Raw genomic sequence first — 22,288 nt, 5'->3', positions numbered from 1 at the left:
ACAGGAGTTTATTCTATTCCATTAAGTGATCGCCGTTTTAATTCAGAGCTAGTTTACGTTGGTGCCACCATGAGACTTTTAAAACAGAGGATTAAAGAACATAAATATTCTATTACTAAAAACGTGGACAGCACCGTCCTTGCAGCCTTTGCTAAACATCAAGATATTAATGTACATTGGGACAAAGCATCCATAATTAGGACAGCCACCAACAAACAAGTCCTTAAACATATTGAAAAACTTGAAATTTACAAGGCGCATATTAACAAAGGATGCATCAACCATAGAGACGCAGAAAGTCTATCCTGCGCATGGAAATCTTTTTACCATGACGATTAATTTTTATTTTTTAATTTAATTTCATTCGTTACCACGATTAATTTCTTAATATTTTATTTATTTTATGTTTTATTTACGTTTTACGTAATTAATTTTAATTTTTAAACCGTTGTATAGCTTACATTCTATTTTACGTTCGTTTTCCGTTTTAAAGTTCGTAACTGATGAAGACTATTAAATATAGTCGAAAACGTTTTTAATTTATTAAATACGTTGCTGGAAATAGTAAGATGGTTTGATTATTTTATTTACTATTGAATATACATTTTCAGCCACTATTTTATTGGCCCTCTTCAGGAACAAAATGCAAAAAATGTTTGAACATTAAATATTTGTATATTTATTTGCTGGAAATGTGTGTTTAGGTGGTGTTATGTTAAATAGAATAAAATATTAAATATAAATTTAGATAGTGGAAATAATTAGTGGATTAATCAACCAGCTAAAAATGACTTAAAGAAAATAGTTATATCCATATTAAATTTGAAAGTAAGAGATATTCATAACAGGACAGGATGCAGTTTCAGTAATTATTTAGAATTCCTCTGCTCCCATTAATGTCTATAACTGTCATTAAAAATTCAGTCCACTTACTGCTGCATTAAATGATTCTATTATATTGTAAAAAAGGGAAGGCACTGAGGTCGGCGTTATGTGTGCGTTTTTTTTATTCGCTATACCCTACTCCGGCGGTATTAAGAAAGGCAAGAAGAATCATCGCCTTACCAGGTGTTTCCTCAACCCTAACTGGGTCGCTCGATCCCCCCTCTAATNAATTCCTCTGCTCCCATTAATGTCTATAACTGTCATTAAAAATTCAGTCCACTTAATGCTGCATTAAATGATTCTATTATATTAAGTGAATATTTTAAGTTCTAAAATTTTATTATTAAATGTTAGAACTATTAAAATATTTTTCAAATTAGGTTACATATTAATGTGTGTAATTTAATTTTATTATGTATAATTTCCTGTACAAAACTCTAAATAAATAAATGTAATATCAACAACTTTATTGAATGTATTAAGCAAATGCTTGTTACAGAGATTATTGAGTTACAAAAAATATATTGATGAACTTTTTAATGTTCTATCAACATATTAATAACTTAATTACTACAAAATTATTCATCCTCATTGAACAGAAAATGCTCATTTTCATTGTAAAATTTTATCAAAACTTCTCTGGCATACCCCTACATCTTAGTCATATAAATATTATATAAAACAGTACTTTTTTGTAAAATTTCAAAGTAATATCTGACATCTTAAATGGTTCAGGTCCTCTCTTCATGTTTTTTATTATGTTTCATTCGTATGTAAATATTTAATGAAGAGATTGACCAACTAAAACTGCCTAGGGGTATGCGGAATTATAGTTTACTTAATAAGGATGTAAAATATTTTTAAGCTAAATAATAAAACGCTTTAATAAATACCAAACATTTTAACTGATTTGTTTGGATATTTTATCAATACTCTAATTAATGTATGGTAAAGGTTATGCAACAGGTAATTGGGTCTGAATAACCTAATACTTCTTTATAAAAATTAAGTATAGGTTAATGATAAACCCATATACTGTGTATGAGATTGAGAAGAATTCATCAAATCCTGTTTTGAAATTTAGTGTTTCATCATTTATTGTGAAAAGTTTAACCAAGTAAACTCTAAATAAAACCCTCACATTACCATTATTAAAAAATAAAAGAATTTTACTTTTCAGCTGCTGGTCTTTCTATAGTTATATAAAAGTTGAAATTGTTAAAGTTTAGTAAAATAACTAAGCTCTAACAAAATAGAATTAGTTTTAATCAGATTAGGAGAGAAGAAACAATGTCGAAGAAGAAAACCAATAATCAATTTCAAGATCTGAGATTTTGCAAGTGACAAATACAGCTAAAAGCACAATTTATCATCTTTTTAGTCATTTTTTTATATGCATTTGTATTTCACAAATTTTTATTTATAAATTTTGATATAATGGAGTTACATTCCATAAACACACCAGCATGATTATGGATAAAAAGCTGGCAAGCATTGTGATTGAATAGTATTGTTTCCTTGTGCTGTTTGCATAAAGAAGCTCCTCAATGTCAAAAAACTAATCTCTACTTGAGATGAGCTTCTTAAAACAAATAGTAAAGAAAAAAAAAAGTAAGGAATGTTTGAGGTTGTTGATATGTAAGAATTTAGCAGAATACTAAAACTTAGGATAATGAAAATAGTAAGGCAAATAATATGATTAACTAAATGTAACTATAAATAAAAATATCCCACCTCTTGATTTTATTTAATCTTTGTTCTCGGTTTTGATCTTTCTTAAGCAAAATTTCTATAATGATTCATATCTTTTTTAATGTTGTTTGCTATAATTTTTTTGTTTTCATTTTTTCTTTTAAGTTTTATTCAACATCTTAGTTTTTAACTACGAATTTGTAAGTGATTTGATAAATGATAAGATTTAATATGAAAACTTTGGCTCTAATATTAAATATTATTTATATAAAACCAATAGTTTTTTTTTCTGTAGAAAAATTGGCAGTGATAATTATGATGAACTTAAGCGTAAGAAAGAAGATTTGAAAGCTCAGAATAAAGATGATTTAAAAAAGCTGACCAAAGATGATAAGAAAACAGTAAAAGATGAAAAAGATATTAAAAAACCAGGAGATAAAGCTGGAAAGAATGAAAAAGTCATACAACTACCAACTGCTAGTCCTGTAGTAACACCTATTCAGGTATTTATAAGTTTAATTTGGTTTCAGTGAAATTGTCATTAGAAAATAAGTTTGAATATTAATCAGATCATATACTTAATCTTAAATAAAAATCTGAATTTTATAACTAATTAAGTGTTTAATCTAATTTAACTAAGTGTTCAATAATTCAGTCTTTTATATGTTCTTATTCAAATAATTACAAAAACATTACAAAATTATTCAGTTCAGTAACTGATTTATTATGAAAGTAGAAGATTGGAACTAAAAGATGAAGAATTCATATCAGTAATAACTAGAATTTCTTTAAATATTGCTGCAATTCACTTGTTTCCAACTATCAAGCACCATGGCGCAGTGATTATCATTTCTGTCTATGAATCAGAAGGTTTCTGGTTTGAACCTTCTCCATGGTGCATCAGTTTTTTTATTATTACGTTCTCAAAGTTCAAATGTCCGCATATGTTAATTTACGATCATTTGCATATTTTGAGAATGCTTCCTCATGCTATAAAACTGTGTGCTAACAAACTAAGTTCAGTTTTTCTTGTACTGCATGCTACAGAGTTAGTGTATTCTGTGGACTAATAAACATCTATTTGTATTCATCGATGACTCATGATTGTTGTCATCTTTGCTCTACGTGACAGTGTATTTAATGAAATGAAACAATAAAATTTATATTATTGTTTGTAGGTTAAAATATTGGATAATATATGTGTGCATAAATTCTAAAATAACTCCTTAATAATTCTTTAATTGAAAACAGTTAAAAGAAATATATTACTTGTATCTTCTTTACCAAATCAAATATGTGAATAAGTGACTTTGAATCAGTTTGTGCTTGAATAAATGTGTGTATATGTTACAGGTATCTGTTGCTTAATGCAGGATTTGATTAACACATGAAATCAATTTTGACAATCCCTTTATATACACAGCTGAAGTTTAAATTAACATGGCTTTAACAGCCATTTTTACTTAACATAAATATATTTTTTTCAGCATTTGCTGAAAAAAGCATATTATGTTGGTAAAACGGGTGTTGGTGAATTTGGTATTTTTGTGCCAATGGTGATTTAGGTGATTTCTGACATAGATCTGTAGTTTAATTATGTTAGTTGTGAAATTTAACACATGTGATATAGTATTCTTTGTTTAGAAGCTTAAAACTTTATTTCACATTTTGTTTGTATGAAATCAAATCAAAATGTCTGCAAATAAAATGCATTTTGTATACTTTTTAAGTTTCATAAATGATATAATGCTATACAAACAGTAAAAATACTCGTAATGTGTGTGTGAAAGAAGCTTCTAAATGTCAGGCATGTCAAACATGGTTTTGAAAGTTTTGTTAGGATACTGAAAGATACAAAACACATGGGGCACACAAAAGCTGTTGATAAAGAAAAATTTCAGGAAATTGTTAAAAATTGATGAATAACAACTTATAAGCTTGCAACAAATTTTAGTGTGTCACAGACATAATGATTGTGTTCTGTATGCATTAAGTGAAGTAATAAATTAGATTGAGTATAACTTTTGTCTGACAAAGGTAGGCAGCTCTAAAGTTTCATTTTTTTCTGAATTAGTTATTCATTTTTATCAGAGAATGCTTTTTATTGATGACAAAAATATTTGTTTTTAATAAAAAATTTGTTCTGATGGTTGTGATTATTTGGTTGAATACTGAATTATCATTGTATTTGATTAATGTGAATTTGATATACACAGTAGCATTGAGGAATCAATTAATTGCATTAATCAATACACATTCATGCATGCATGCATGTGTATTGTAAGTTATTTATTAGAATAACTTAGGCTAAATAAATACTTTAGAAAATTAATGCCTAACAGTTTTTATTCTATATTATTATTAAATAACTAAAATTCTGTAAATAATCATTATTATTATTATTATTTTAGTTGAAAATTAATACTCTAACTGGATTGCCACATACACCACGATATTTTGAACATTTTAAAAAGCGTATAACATTACCTGTATGGGAATATAAAGATAAATTTTTTGAAACATTGACAAAGAATCGAATCTTAGTATTAGTTGGCGAAACTGGTTCAGGAAAGACAACGCAAGTAAGTATTTGCTATTATAAATATCTCACTGTTTATTGAGTTATATAGATTATACATTAGTAAAGTATATCCAGGACCTATGCAATAATTATAAAAATGATATAAATGATGATTTTTGTACTTAATTATGTGTTTTTAGTGCCTTGATGTCCTAGCTATGTATATTAGTCACTCATTATTATAATTGTGAGTGAAAATTATCATCAAGAAGATTAATATATCTTTTTGATGATGATTTTAATTATATCATTAACATTAAATAATGTTAATGATATAATTACTCGGATTTTTGCTTTTTGAATTGCATATTTTAGTAAGTGATTCTAATAAACTTGTTTAGTAAATATTGCAGTTATTTGCTGAGTGAATACTTTACATCCAAACAGTTTTTATTATTGAATCTTAGCCTAGCATGATATTGAATATTTTGTTATATAATTTTGCTTGACCTTTATAGGAAGTTATTGTTGTAAGTAAATTATAGAAATTCTTACATAGGTGGAGATTGTTCAGAATGATTGAACAATAAGTATATGTGGGATTGGCAACATAGGGTTAGTCTTTTTGTTGTTGAGAAAAGTAATTAGTGATTTTATATATATATATATATATATATAAACTTCTGCTCTACAAACCCCAAGAGGGTTTTGTCCAGGACCAAAATGGGATGGATGGGTAGTGAGGGACATATGTATAGGGAGTGACCTGTCCAGATATGTTTGGCTCACCCACACATATCTAAACAGATCACATACTGAAAAATTCCTGAGGTTTTTGACTCAACCAGACATTATCATGGGTTTTCATAATGATGGACTGCCACCTTTAGTGCTCGTCCATATAGCCATCTGAGGTTAGATGTTAAAAAATAAGTCATGAATTAAGGTGAGCTAAGGATTATAAGTACAGTAGAGCATCGATTATCTGACTCAATTGGGCTCATGTTGGTCGGATAACTGAAAAAATCGGATAACCAAAAAGAATGAAAAAAATACATTATTAGTATAGTATATTAGTATATCCCATGTAAATAGTATATTAGTATATCCAATGTAATCAGTATATTAGTATATCATTAACCTACTTCACGTTAAATTTCCATCAATGTTAAGACTAACAAAATTTTTTAAAGTAATAATCGTCGCTATTGTATCGTTAAAAATTATTTTTTAAATTATTTTATTGCTCACAAAACAAACAACCACTTGTAATTAGAAAATTAAGTGTCGTTTAAATCCTGGCCTGCCTTTCATGGTCGAGTCAGTGTTACCAGCTAAAATATGCAAAAATTTAACAAAAATAATATTAAAGTAGCCAAGACATAGCCAAATATTGTAGCGCCACATCACTAGTGGACATTTGAAATTTGCCGACTAGAATGGTCAGTTAACCGAAGTGATGGTTAATTGGGGGTTGGATAATCGATGCTCTACTGTAGTGGATATTAGCATTGTGTTTTGAACTATGTTTTTATTGTTTTCTCATAAATATATTAATTTATCTGTAGTTATAATTAAGCATTAGGAAATTAAAATCAATTAAATGTTTTAGTAATAAAAAAATTTATAAAAACTTACTATTTTTCAGATACCTCAATGGTGTGTAGAATTTTTGAGAGAAAGAGGTGTAAAAAAAAGTGTGGCATGTACACAACCTCGAAGAGTAGCAGCAATGAGTGTTGCTGCTCGAGTAGCAGAAGAAATGGATGTAATGCTTGGACAGGAAGTTGGTTACAGTATTCGATTTGAAGATTGTTCATCTTCTAAAACTATTCTAAAGTAATTTATTTAAAATATATTTTATTTTATTACCTATTTTTGATTTAAGTATGTAAATTTATATACTGTATAATCTTATTTAACAGATATATGACCGATGGTATGTTGTTGAGAGAAGCAATGAGTGATCCTTTACTAGAAGCTTATGGAGTAGTATTATTGGATGAAGCTCACGAAAGAACTTTGGCTACTGATATATTGATGGGTGTTTTGAAACAAGTAATCAATCAAAGGTCTGATATGAAAATTGTTGTGATGAGTGCAACATTAGATGCTGGAAAGTTTCAGGTAATTGAGTTACTATTTTATGTATGTTTTATTATTAATTTTTAATTACATGCAACAGTAGGCCTATCTTTAAACCTTTCCTTATCTATTTACTGAAAGGTTACGCATTGGCCAAGAATAATAACTACCACTGTTCTTAATTATTTTTGAATGTTTAAATTTCAGAAATATTTCCTCCAGTGATACATACTTTTAATGGCCAAATTGTGTTTTTCATTTGAATTATCTTTTTAAAAAGTTATTAATTAATTTTTTATATAAATAAAAATTAGTTTGAAATTAAAAGAATTCTGTGTAATTTGAATTAAAGGCTTTAAATAAAATATTATTAATAAATAAATAACATCATTCTTTTGTTTTTAAGAAATGGTTCTAAATATGAATTTTACTTTTTCTTGCAGCATTATTTTGATGATGCTCCTCTTATGACCGTTCCTGGTCGAACCCACCCTGTGGAAATTTTTTATACACCAGAGCCTGAACGGGATTATTTAGAAGCAGCAATTAGAACAGTTATACAAATTCATATGTGTGAAGAGTCAGAAGGAGATATATTACTATTTTTAACTGGTCAAGAGGTATGTAAAGAAATTTGATAATAAAATAGTAATTTTACACAAAAAAAGAACACCAAAGAGAGTGAATGTGTTCTCTTAGGTTATAAATGTTATTTATAGTAAGAGTAATTAATTTATAAAAATATAAAAATTAGAATAATGTTTTTATTTTTATAAATTAAAAGATAAGATTTGTTGCTTTCTTATTTTTATTTTCTTATTTGATAGTTAAGTATTCTTTATTTGTTAAGTTGAATACATAAATAAAGCACAATTAAAAATCAGCATTAATTGGTTGGAAGTATATTTTCTTGTATTTCAATTGTTTTTTATTTTTTTGCCCTAATACAATTAGAATTATTATAAATATGTCATAAATATCCTATGTAAAGAAAACATTTTTATTCCTTATGAACGTAATTTTTAATTTATGTGGTACAATATATCAAGTTGTATTTATTAGATCTACTTTCTTTGAAACAAATTATCACATATAAATTTTTATTTTTCTTCTAAGTTTGGAATAAGTTTATAGATTCTGTTAAAACTGATTAATAGTATTATTTGAATTAAAATGTAGCAGTATTTGTGATTTTCCCAAAAAAGATTATAGGCATTTGATTATACTTTTTCAATAGAATTTAAGAAATAATAATTAATTTTCTCTTTAAAACATATTTCTTGTCACAAATTTTTATATAAAGTTCACATTAATGATTTTGCCATCAGTCATAATCAGTTTTAAACATAGATAAACTATTAATTCCTATACTATATTGAAAACTAACATTTCAACATTAACATCAGAATTATTCAGAATAAAACCAATATTGATAGTATTATTTAATTTGTAATCTGTAATGGCTCACTTGAAAGCCTTCTATTAAATATTAATTTAAGGTTACATCTGGGCCAAAAGAAAACATCATTGCCTTAATTATTCATGGAAGTGTTTTCATGAATATTTCCTGCATTGATACATCCTACAGTAGACACATGTTATATTTTTTTGTATTGATTGTTATTTGACCCTCTGGAATAAAATAGTGCTATTTCTGATTGGAAAGACAAGGAAAAAAATATTATTACTCATCTACTTGGTCCTGTTGATAAGCTATAACTGCAAAATCTATAATGGAATGTTGGAATTTATTCATAAAATTTTACAAACTAGTGCAATATACAAACAAGCAATCAAAGTATGATAGAGAAAAGGATGACAATTTAAACAGGCTTGGGGAAGTAAAATTATTAATAGGAATTCTGTATTTAGCTGGTTGTAAAAAGTTTAATAGCTACATCAGTGAACTGTGGACACCAGATGACATGGATTAGAAATAGTGAGAATGGTGATATCTGAGAAAAGGTTTAAGTTTTTAATAAATAACCTTGGGTTTGATGGCAAAAAACAAGTAAGACAGAGTTTAAACAAATAAAATTGGATACAGTTTGCAATCTTAAAAAATTGTCAAAAAAGTATATCTGATGAATACTGTGATGTAGACAAAAAATTGGAGACATTATGGAGAGGAGATGCAGCTTTCATTAGTACATATTGAGTAAACCAAATAAATACAGCATCAAAATTTTTGATAGTTGACTCCCATATGTACTATGGACACAACTTTGAAATTCATTGGGAAAGACAACTCAATGGTCCATATTTTGTTTCAGATTTACTGGAAGAAGTGAAAGGTTTAACAATGATATAGTATAGCTTAATCCAGCAGAAACATACCATAGATAATTGGTTTACAAGTTACAAAATTAGCTATGAATCTATTTAAGAATGATAAACTGACAGTTGTGAGGATAATTCAAGAAAACAAGTGAGAGTTACCAACAAAATTTGGAGATTATAGAAAAAGAGATATGTAGTAGCTTTTTAGTTTTCAGAAAGACCTCACTCTAGTAGTATATGTATCTAAGAAGATGAAAAAAATGTTGCTTTTACCTATCATCTATGCAACATACTTCTACTATTGATGATGAAATTGGTTCTTTACAAAAATCTGAAATCCTTTCCTTTTATAATTTGACTAAAGATAGAGATCTAAATAGATAACTTAGATCAGTGGTTTCCAACTTAACTCTATCATGAAACTCTCTTCAACTTAGTAATTACTGTTGGAACCCTGACAGTTTTTAATGATTATAGATAAAACAGCAAGTAGAAACACCAAAAACAATTTATTGAAAATACAAAAAACGATTAATAATGGAAAGCAAATATTATTGCTTGCTTCAAACTTGTTATTGATGTAAAGGGTTAATTGCAATCTTTCTAACACTTAATGTTATTTGGTTATCATCAGTTTATGCAGGTCCTAAAGTGATTTCAATAAATGAGTCCTGTTGAAATATTTTATTGCAAAAATGTGATTATTAAATTTTTCAAGATTACTTTTATATTTTTTATAGGAAATAGAGGAAGCTTGCAAACGAATTAAACGTGAAGTAGATAACATTGGTCCAGAAGTAGGAGAACTAAAATGCATTCCTTTATATTCAACATTACCACCTAATTTACAACAGCGAATATTTGAACCACCACCGCCAAGTAAACCAAATGGAGCCATTGGTAGGAAAGTTGTTGTGTCCACCAATATTGCAGAAACATCATTAACAATAGACGGAGTTGTGTTTGTGATAGATCCTGGCTTCTCTAAGCAAAAAGTAAGCTTACTTTGATTTTATTTTTGTAATTGCATCACTATATCAAAAACTTATGTATAATCATTTGTTTTTTTTTTTTTAGGTATATAACCCTAGAATTCGTGTAGAATCTTTATTAGTTTCCCCAATAAGTAAAGCTAGTTCTCAACAGAGAGCAGGTAGAGCTGGTCGTACAAGACCGGGAAAATGTTTCAGACTCTATACAGAAAGAGCCTATAAGACAGAAATGCAAGAACAGACGTATCCAGAAATTCTTCGATCTAATCTGGGATCAGTAGTTTTACAGTTAAAAAAACTGGGAATCGACGATCTTGTACATTTTGATTTTATGGATCCTCCAGGTATTTATTGTCATCATTTTTAGTGTGTTTTGTTTCCAGTGATGATCATGTTTTAAAAGATGACACTTGTTTTTCAGCTCCAGAAACATTAATGAGGGCTTTAGAATTATTAAATTATTTGGGTGCGCTGGATGATTCAGGTGAACTGACTGAACTTGGTTCTGTCATGGCAGAATTTCCACTAGATCCGCAATTAGCAAAAATGCTGATTGCGTCATGTGATTACAATTGTTCCAATGAAGTTCTTTCTATAACAGCTATGCTGTCAGGTATGGATTTAATAATAATTTTCATTACAATTTCTATTATCACATAATGAAATTTGATGCAATTTTGACAAATTTGTAGAAAGCATCAAACATTAAAACTTACAATAAATTGAATATGTATATGTTTCTAGTATTCAAATCACTATTACGAGGTTATATAAATTAATTAAGGGAAGTTGTGACAGATGAAATATTGGTTTTACTTACAATTTAAAGTACAGTAGAATCTATTTATTGTAATATGATGTTGCTATTAGTCATTAAATGTTATCAAAATTAGAATGTTCCAATAAAAACTTTGCCTGTTGCTGATAGATTTTGGTTATAGTTAAGCCTATTGCTGTTTTGAAAAAAATACTCATTTTTAAACATTCTTTTAATGCTGTCAGTAGAAGCATGCAGCTGATAAACACAGATGTTAAGTTATGGCCAAAATTTTTATTTCTAAGACCTGAACTTTGAATATCTAGCACTGCCATCTTGGAAGCCTAGAAGTTTGACAATGGCATTTGGAATGTTGAGCATGAAAAATCGAAGTTCAGCCTAAACTTTTGCATTGTGTTTTGGGTTAAAATTATAAATAATTTTATTAAAATAATGATTATTTAAATATTTATGAATAACATTGTAAAAAATAAATGATTTTAATCCAGAAATCATTTGTCTTCAATTTTTTGCAAATGATGTGTCCATAGAATTTCTATATCTGTGTTCATAAAATAGCTTATTATTATACTGTAGAAGTAAGTTTGTTCTTTTATGCCATCTACCATCAATAGCAGGATTTTCTAAATTTCTAGAAATAATTTTCAAAACTGGTTTCATTGTCATCTCTATATGGACTTATAGCCACCACTTCTCTCAACACAAGTATGTCATGAGAACAGGCAAAGTGCCTTGGAATTTTCCTACTACTATATTGTATGGTCAATGCTAATTAAAGTCAACAATAATTATTTAGTGTTTATTATCCTATAAATATTTTAAAATAGTTTAATTTGTTTATTTGCGTTTGCTGGTCACCATCACTTTTGAATGCATCTACCATTTTACGACAAATCTCGTGATGCATTGCATGACTTAAATGTGTAGTGCAATGTGTGTTACTTTGAGTTCAAACATTAGATGTATACTGTGCTTGCCATATAAGTTGGAAATTTTGACTTGTGCTGCAACCTCTCTATTATCACTTTGTCATTCCATTTTAACATTTCAAGTAATGGTTATTTTTTGAATTATTATTTGCTTATAGTACAGTAATTTAAATTGTTGGCACTTTTTTTCTTCAATTATTGGGTAAACTAACAATCAGTATGGTTACGTTTAGGTTAAAGAATTAGTGAGAGAAAAAAATGTATATAAATTTTTCATAAATAAAATAAAAAACTGTTTAGAAGCATCTGGAAGAATATGAAGTCTTATTTCCTGCTAAATGACAAACAAAGGATAAATTTCAAGTACTTCAATATTAGGCTTAAATTATCTGTATTTTGACAGCCTTCGTCTGTTGTTCCATAACTTTCAACACTCATAGCAATTTTTATGTTAAAAAGATTGACTATAAATAGAGAATAAATTTCAAATTAGATTTTAGTTTATTTGAAGAAACAGAGCTGTGATTTGTTATAATCTATTTGAAGTAAGTTGCCACTTAATGTAAACAAGGAGCAGTAATAGTGCTTTTGATTGATCTAGTTTACATGTCAGTCAATGATCAAATTGCATCTAATTCTTTCACACAAAATAATTCCAAATAATTTTGTTTTAAAATACTAGATAGAAAAATTTACTGTAAGGATATAAATTTTCTTCAGATGACTTTCAGGACATTAATATACATAAGTTAAATCAACCTTTCATTTCATATACACTATTATTTTTTAAAAAGTCATTAAAAAACAAATGGTTTTTTCTATGATTAAAAAAAATAACATAACGAAGGCTGTTTTCAATGCAGATAGCTGTTACCAGCCCTCTGGCTGTTGATGATGATAAAATGAAAAAAGAAGATAGCAAACATCAAAAACTGTTATATAATTTCAAAACATAGATTAAAAAACTGTAAGATAACTTTTATGGAGCTTAGTCTAAATTATAACCAGTTTTAACTACAAAAAATAGTTATTTGTGATGATGCAATATTTTTATAGCATTATTTTAGAATACTAAGAGTTTGATAATTAACATATGCCATGAAATATTTAGCATTTCACAAATTTTATTTTGGAATTGTTTTGAATTTTCTTGATATTTAAGGGTTGTTTTTCAAAAGTTTATAATAAGCATTGTTGAAATAATTTTTCCATTTTTAATGCTATTTAGTACTTTTCAAGAAATGATTGTCCTGTAGACAAATTAAAGTAGAAAAATTACTCATTAATAAGTCATCAATAATTTCCATATAAATCATGATTGATTCTTCATTAATATCTTACTGCAAAAAATAGAAAAACTATATGAAATGATTTGTAGACACTTGTATTGTTTTTGTTACAAATTTAGTCCTATTCTTGGAAAATGTCACATGTACTGATCCAATCATTGTGAATTTTAATGAAATCTATATATTTTCTAGGAACTCTTTAATTGCAAAAATTTTGTAGTATTGGAAAATTCTTTGTATTTGCTAAATGAGTAGTTTCTAAAAGTGGATTTTTCAGTAAAGTATCAAATGTAAAACTATCAAAAATTAGAGTTCTCTTATTAAAGTAAATAAATTGTAGATTTTTAGAAATAATTTTTGTTTAATGAGTAATTTGAAAAATCTTAAATGTCAAAATTTCATCAGATTTCTTTCTTTTTTTTGTGTAATTTTGTGTCTTTTCTTTAATGTTTCTTAGAAATTAGTCAAAATTATCTTAACTGTAATTTATTAAAGACTAAAGATTAATGTTTTTAATAAGAAAATTGAAATTTAATGTAAAGTTTAAATAAAGTAATTTTTAAAAGCATTAATGACTTAAATAATTTAAAAAGTAGTAAAGTTAAATGATCAGTAACGCGAACTTATAATGTCCAGTTATTTCTAGTAAAAATTTATTTTTTGTGCTGGACATTCCTGGAGATTTTAAGAATAGCCATCCCCTTGGGTTTAATGTAGTTGACTAAGCCCAGTGGATGTGGGGTTACTATTTTTGTGGCCCCCCTTCCAACACTCTTTAGTTCCACAGTGCTTTGTTCGACCAAATGAGGCAAAGAAAGCAGCGGATGATGCAAAGATGAGATTCGCCCACATAGACGGAGACCACCTGACGCTCCTGAACGTATATCACGCCTTCAAACAGAGTAAGTATATAATTACTGATTATTAGTAAATTTTCTCTTGTGAATAAAATAGTTTGTGTTGTTTATAAAATAATTTGATTTTTAATCAGATCACGAAGATCCTCAGTGGTGTTATGATAACTTTGTCAACTATCGTTCCCTAAAGAGTGCAGATAATGTCAGACAACAACTTTATCGTATCATGGATCGCTTCAACCTACGGCGAACGTCTACAGACTTTTCGAGCAAAGACTATTACATCAACATCAGGAAAGCTTTAGTAGCAGGCTTCTTCATGCAGGTGATTATGGCAGGATTTAATTGTAATTAATTGTAAATTTTTTCCTGTTTAATATAATAGAATTACATTTGACCATTAGGCTGCACACCTGGAAAGGACAGGACATTATTTAACGATTAAGGACAATCAAGTAGTTCAGCTTCATCCCTCTACATGTCTGGATCATAAACCAGATTGGGTCATCTATAATGAATTTGTTCTCACTACAAAAAATTACATTCGAACAGTGACAGACATTAAAGCAGATTGGTAAGATTTACTGTTACCTGTTTGTGTTTTTTTTCTTTTTCAGTTTCTTTTTATTGAAATTGGCTTTATTTTAGGTTAGTGAAGATTGCTCCGAATTACTACGACATGGGAAATTTCCCTCAGTGTGAAGCCAGAAGAGAATTAGAACTTTTAATAGCGAAATTGGAATCTCGTCAGTTTCAAGAAGGATTCTGATTGTATTTATTTTGTAATGTCACATATTGATTTTTTATATATATAAAAATATATATATAATTCAGTTATAGATTCCTAAAAATTTGGTATAGCATCGGCAATATGTCAGTGGACATTCTCACTCATTTATGTTTTCGATTGTATTCATTTGAGATAAGTATGTTTCTCGTTGCCATCAACTCAATGAACATTTCATCCTCGAGACTGGAGAGAGAGTTTTATATGGGTGTCGCAGATTAAATTTAGTTCACTTTCTCAGCAGTTCTACTTTCCGTATACTTCGGTGCCTCGTCCGAATTGTTCCGGACACTACTTTACGAGATTGAACACAGACGAAACGACAAACGGACAAGATTGACAGAATAGCGGTAGCATGCAAGAGTCATTCATCACACAACGGGAAGATATATTTTCTCAAATGTTTCGAATTTTCACATTTTTTGGGTTTGGAAACATACTTATCTCCATTTAAATAATCATTTAAATCATATGGCATGAATATATATAAATAATAATAAAATAAGGTATACTTATTTAGCCGTATATGATTTGTTCATTTGAATACTTTCATGTTTATTCCTTCACATCAGCGACCATAACCGAGCACCATTCCCACGTCATATAAATTATATGTATTCGATGGCGTAACAGTAAAATCATGCTTCTCTGATAATAAAAATATATATTTTTGACAAGAATGTTTGTATTAATGAATGTGATCATGTGTCAATCAACCAAATCAGTGAAAGTACTTATCGGTTCTCTGCTTTGAGATTTGAGTCAGATTTTCAAATTTTTATGAGAAGTCAACCTGGATATGTTGTTACACACTTACAATGCACAAAAAAAAAAAAGAAAACTTGGTGCCTATAGATCAGTTGATGAAGCTCTTGATTGCTTGCTGTTCTCTTATGCTAAGAAAATACATATAGTTAAGGTTGCTGTTGAGAACAAATCACACAGGAACACTTTTAGTGGAAAGAGGTCTGTTTATTGATAGGAAAGGATATGCATTTCAGGCTTAATGCCCCTCTTCAGTCCTATTATAGCAAATTTATCAGCAAAACTTATTACAGAGTTAGATTTACTGATTATATTGAAATATTTAGGATACATGTACAAAGATTTACACAATAAAACACAATTACCGAGATTATAGTGACAATTAGGATAACACAACTCGTGAGAAGACATGAAAAAAGAGGGAAAAGTAGAGCTAAAATTCTTTTAGCTCCACTTTTATACACTTTTGAACAGTATAATATGTGCTAGAATAAAAAAAAGGTTAACTTAATTGGTTGCTTAATTTTATATTTAAGAGAGAAAATTTTATAAAATTAATAAGGGAATGCTTATAGGGTGCAAAATAAATCCAATAAAATGTACAAAAAACATATAGGACCAAATAGGAGAGGTTAAAAAGATGTACTGTATTCCTGTATCGTTCTCTGAACATTTGGTATATTGAACTACACAGTGGGATACAATGGAGGGAGGTAGTACATTTTAATGGACTTTGCTACTTAGGAATAGCTGACAGATGTCATTGATGACAGAATGAATCTAAATACTGTTGCTGTGAATTTCATTTGTTTTGATCATTTCTGTGTTCAAAAAATTCTTTTTTTAATAATTTTTCCTTTTTAAGAATTTTGATACTGTTGAGTGGGATCTTGCAGCCATCTTGTTTACAATGAGTGGCGACTGCTGAGTTGGTGTCAAAGCTCTTATATGCTCTGCTAGTTTCACCTATGTAATAGTACTTTGGATAACATGTACAAGTGAAAGCTGTAAACAAGATTATTATGTAATTAATAAAACATCAGTATTACTATAATTTGTTCTTTGATTTTTTTAGAAATTTTTGATGTTATTGTTTAGTGTGGGTGCTAAAATGATATTATATGGTGTTAGTATTCTTTGGATGTTTTCAAAAATAGTATAGGTATTATCTAATTTTTTCTAAATTATTTGAATCTTTGATTTGGGTTGACCTGATGAGTGGTTGTGTAGCCATTTGTTGATAATTCTGTTTGGGTAGTTATTTAATTTAAAGGTATGATAAATTTGATCTATTTCTGTTTTGGTTTGAAGTTTCACTTGTGCATGTTTTGATTTTGTTGACACACATATTGAATATGTTCTTTTTAATATACATGAGTGCTGAAGTAGTAATGGATTACTGACTTCACAGAGTTTTATAATTATAGGTAACCCCCGTATAACACGGCACTTCTATAGCACGGATTCGCTCTAACACGGTTCAAGAATTGGTACCATCCCCCGTATAACACGGCACTTCTATAGCACGGATTCACTCTAACACGGTTCGAGAATTGGTACCATCCCCCGTATAACACGGTACTTTTATAGCACGGATTCACTCTGACACGGTTCGAGAATTGAGTAAAACCCTCGTACAACAGGAAATGTAATAAATTTTTACATACTTAAGTTATAATAGTTCACGAAAATAATAATTTTCATGAACTATTAGTACTTAAGTATGTAAATTTTCTCTTATCGCCTTCTGTCGATACACGTGGTCCTTCTCGAAACTTGTTTCAATGTTGCCAGATCGTGACGCTTCTGCTTCTGATGTTGCCGAATGTTTTTCCCTTATTCCATACTTCCTTTATTCTTCATAAGTGCTTAGCACCATATAAGGAAATTTATAAAGATGTTTTAACTAGAAGCGAGCAATCTAAAATTACATACATTTTGCAAAAGGTAAAGCATGGATCTGAAGATAATGCAGAAAAATGCTCAGAGGATAAGGATAACTTGCCAAAAAGAACACGCGTGGTTAATTAATAGTGTTTTTAGTGATGACGAAGAAAACATTGTTTAATTTATATTAATATGTACCACTTAAAAAAATTTTAATGAAGATATTTATCTTAATTATGAAAATATACTAGCATGTTTTTTTAATTTTTGGAACCTAACCCTCCTTTTCATATTAGTTCTTTGTTTCGTATAACACGGATTCGCATAACGGCAATTTTTTGGAATGTAACTACCGTGTTATACGGGGGTTACCTGTGCTATCAAATTTCACTAGAAATTTGTCTAGTGTAGGTAAACCTATACTAATTTAATGAAAATTTTATAAAATATCAGTGTTTAAACAATTTTTGTCATTTTAAAGAAATACTGTTTTATATATAAGTTNTATATGTATATATATATATATACATACATATATATATATATATATATACATACATACACATTTGTTTATTTAAGCAAACTGGTATAACCATGATGCTGGGAGAGAAAACAAAAATTACACAAGATCATACAACATATCCTTTAACAAAAAAAAATCACGCAACTTTTACATAGTTTATGTAGTGTACTAAATGTTATGTAATTAAAACAAAAAAATACACTCAAATGTAAGGTTATATTTTATGATCTTTTTTTAATCATCAAAGCTATAGAAAAATTAAATAACTTTAAATATTTAAAGATTGAAAGACTACCAGAACACAATTGATCTGTGTGCATTTTAGCGTTACATTTATGAAATTATGAAGAATATTTGGTTTTGAATAATTGCTTTTTTTACTATTGTAGAATTTATTTTTTGGGTTGTAATTAATATTTAGTATTTTTTTTTACACAGTTAATAATAATTCAGTATTGAAGGTGCAGTGATCCTCAAATTACTGCAGATAAAAACAAAAGTGCATTTTTTTTTTAATTCAAAACATCATTTGACAAAAGTCTATACTAAAATTTAACAATGACATGTCTCCAGAAATTTGAGGGGTCAGTTTTTCTGTCTGTCCCTCCTCCTCCTGCATTTCATGCCTCTCTAACAGAAATCTCATCGTTGCATTTGTCCGTCACTCTCGACTGTTTATGGATAGTTATTGCTTTGTATTCTTGTGTATCCAAACAAAAGAAAAGTAAAATTTGTCTTGATACATTTGAGATCAAAGGAAAAATGCATCAAATAATTGATCTCGTAAGTGTAAATTGAATGGTAGTTAACAAGTATGCAAATTTGCTTAAATTGATGAATTTTTATTTGAGTCAAATTCACAACAAATCCGAGACATTACTGAATTTCCACAAAACGTTTCTATTACAAGTAAAACATATGTACAGTTACAAAAGTTCACAAACAACAATTGCAATACGTCAAGTGTAACAAAGTTCAAATACTTTTATCCACGACAACAGGTCCGTCAAAAAGAACCCCTTCAAAAGGTTAGTTACCGCACAGTGAGACGAAACAATCTTCTAGGCCGGCTTAGGCGAAGCTAGACAAACGTGAATGCCCTTGATGTGTCCTAGGCGAACTAAAATTCCCGCCTAAACTCAATCCTTTTATACAGATTGAGGCAAATGGAATTCCACCAATCAGCGCTTAGTAGTGCTATAAGACGTCCGCTGGTGGTACAACGTCTTCCAGCCAATCCGCGGTCGAGTTTCCAAAGTTGTCTGATCGGTGTTCCCATGGTGACAACCGTCGTTTGTTTGAAAATACGGAAAAGCATGGGAAACCGTATGTCGGACAATTTTATCCTGACAATTTGGTTAATACCAATTGAAGCATTTTGATACAATTAGATTATTTTGAATTCTGTAACAAAACTCTGGTTACTTTTTGATAAAACACGAAAATAACCTCAAAGAACTAGAAATTGTTATTTTATATCAATTAGGTAACATTCATTAAAATAAATTGTAAAAAGCAATCTTCATTTTGTGTTATTTTATTAATGAAAATATTTAAACATTTTTGCTCGATGAATCGAAGAAGTTCAAATATTGTTTGTTCTGGTTTTTAAAACATATTTTACAAGTATAGAAGGTTGGAGAGAGAGAAGAAATGTGAAAGCATTTTCCCCAATGTTGATGCAAGGTTTTTGTATAAGAATTTGCAGGGATTCTCTAAAACTCAATAGTTATTTGTAATGACAAGTGATAAGTTGGCGAGAGAAGTCTTTCATTACTACTAAATTTGCTAATTCCTGTAACATGTGCTCTGGTACCAGAACTTACTTATACAAAACGGTTATACACCACGTAGAATGTTTTTTAACAGTAAAGATTCATTATGCACACTGTTTTGTTAATGTCAGTAGAGAAATTATGGCAATATTTTGTCGTGACATAGCCAAATTTTTTGCCATCTTGCCTTTCTTTGGCAGTTAAATGGCTGCCAGAGAAAAGTAAAATACTTGTTAAAACATTTAATGAGACAACGAACACAAATTTAAAGCTTTAATTTTCGGTAACATCGATTCATGTTAACATTTTACTGCTTGTGCCTGCCATTACTCTTAATTCTGTTTAAGGAACATCTGATATTTTAATTTATACCAATTTTGAGAGAATATGGCTAAATACAAGCAAAAAGTCACTCTACAATACATGGTCATATTAGTAGTCAGCACTAGGTGCTTGCATGTGGATTAAGAACCCAATCTGGTTGAAGAGTGAATATTCTTTCCTTCTGTTCAAAGATATCCTGAGAAAAGCAAACAGAATTGAAATATGTTAGTCAGTTGTATTCTGTTGTTAAGATTTTATTCACTAAAAACTGTGTTATTGAAATGATTTTGGTAAATATCTCGATTATCAGTAAATTCAATAACTATGTAAGGGGAGCCATATTTGGAAATATTACCTATTCTAGGATGGGATTTACGTTGGCATTTTTCAAAATGTTTGGCAAATACTTGACTGCTGTTTGGAAAATTGCAGACTCCCTATGGGCAGCTATTGGCAAGAGCCAAATCCGACAGAGGGCGCTGTTTTTGAGCCAAGATGGCTGCCGAAACAGGTAAGGAACCGACCATGTGTTTGTTTAGTGCCTGAGCCGGTTCAGTTTCTATCGGTGACGACTGCTGCGAAGACTAAATGGAGAACAAATCATTGAATTTATATCAAATTCTAGACTATATCGGCGACAGGAAACGTTGTTTCGTAGAAGGTGAAGCCTTTTTGGATGCTGGACCCATCGTATTTTGTGGATTAAACTCTAACAACAACACCGAAGTTCGCATTCTTGCTTTAGTGTTGCAATCTCAGATATTGGCATTTTAATACATCTCAATTACAGGGAGAATGCACGTACAAAGCGGAACTGTCTGGTTTTTGTAAACATGTGATAACGTGTTTATTACACGTTAACAGGTGAGAAGTATTTAAATATTTTAAGCAGTATACACCATGTTCCAATATAAAAACAGTTTTATTTATCATAATATTTAAAATTAGTGCCAATCTGAAGGCTACCCTGCTGAGTCTTTCAGCACTTATACAACATAGGCCAGTGAAAAGTTTGTAGCACACATTATTGTTTGTGTTTGTGTGTGTGTGTGTGTGTGTCACATATATCCAAAACGGCTTCACGTTCTACAAGACAACGTTTCCTTTCGGCGATATAGTCTAGAATTTGACATAAATTCAATGATTTGTTCTTCATTTGGTCCTCGCAGTAGTCGTCACCGATAGAAACTGAATCGGCTCAGGCACTGAACAAACACGTGGTCGGCTCCTTACCTGTTTCAGCAGCCATCTTGGCTCAAAACAGCGCCCTCTGTCGGATTTGGCGCTTGCCAATAGTGGATAGTTTCCTTTGTTTCAGAATGCTGGGCAAAACAAAAGCCATTGTTCTGATGTGAGGATTCGGTTTTGATTGTCTCTGGACGCTCACACCCAGGGTTGTTCCAAGCCTTTCTATAAAAGGTACTAAAAAGAGTACTAGATAACAAAAAAAGGACTAAGTTTTCTCTAAGAAAATTTATCAGAATGTGTGATAGTATTTAAAAAAAAATCGATTACATTGTCATAGTATTGATTCTGCACATACTTATCGATAATAAGTCAAAATGATCTATTGACTCATGCAGGCATTATTTTGACTGTAAACTGCTGAATGTACGTATATATTATATATTATTAAAATATATATTTTAATAAATAGAAATTTCAAAAATTATAGTGTGTTACATGTAACATACAAAATTCATATATTACCATGTGGAGGCTGGTGGTGGAGACTCCACTGTGATGTGCACTATTGATTAGTGTTGGAACAAATAGTATATTCGGCATGAGGCCGAATATCCAGCCAGGAGTGTGGCCGAATAGCTGAATATTCGGCCAAACTATTCGGCTTGATGAACGCACATACTAAAATTGGCACACAAACCGCACTATGGCGAGAACCCTGCTCTCTATTGGCC

General features: G+C 29.5%; 1 protein-coding gene across 2 annotated transcripts in view; it reads left to right on the top strand.

Moving 5' to 3' along the window:
• LOC111619725 (putative pre-mRNA-splicing factor ATP-dependent RNA helicase PRP1) overlaps positions 1–15,610 on the top strand; it is a 26,751-nt gene extending 11,141 nt beyond the window's left edge. The window contains exons 2-13 of one of the 2 annotated variants that reach the window (XM_023361517.1): positions 2,873–3,080; positions 4,989–5,159; positions 6,747–6,937; positions 7,024–7,225; positions 7,627–7,803; positions 10,204–10,458; positions 10,541–10,799; positions 10,877–11,068; positions 14,231–14,353; positions 14,443–14,633; positions 14,713–14,882; positions 14,957–15,610. In XM_023361517.1, coding sequence (XP_023217285.1) covers positions 2,873–3,080; positions 4,989–5,159; positions 6,747–6,937; positions 7,024–7,225; positions 7,627–7,803; positions 10,204–10,458; positions 10,541–10,799; positions 10,877–11,068; positions 14,231–14,353; positions 14,443–14,633; positions 14,713–14,882; positions 14,957–15,077 — 2,260 coding nt within the window. In that variant the 3' untranslated portion in view covers positions 15,078–15,610. Of the gene's footprint in view, positions 1–2,857; positions 3,081–4,988; positions 5,160–6,746; positions 6,938–7,023; positions 7,226–7,626; positions 7,804–10,203; positions 10,459–10,540; positions 10,800–10,876; positions 11,069–14,230; positions 14,354–14,442; positions 14,634–14,712; positions 14,883–14,956 lie in introns of both variants that reach the window. The other variant, XM_023361516.1, reaches the window with a different exon arrangement.
• Positions 15,611–22,288: the final 6,678 nt, after the last annotated feature.

This window comes from Centruroides sculpturatus, unplaced genomic scaffold, assembly GCF_000671375.1.
Source record: "Centruroides sculpturatus isolate CEXI.00-Female unplaced genomic scaffold, Cexi_2.0 scaffold141, whole genome shotgun sequence".
NCBI classification, from domain to species: Eukaryota; Metazoa; Arthropoda; class Arachnida; order Scorpiones; family Buthidae; genus Centruroides; species Centruroides sculpturatus.
This window is presented reverse-complemented; position numbering and strand designations above follow the sequence as displayed.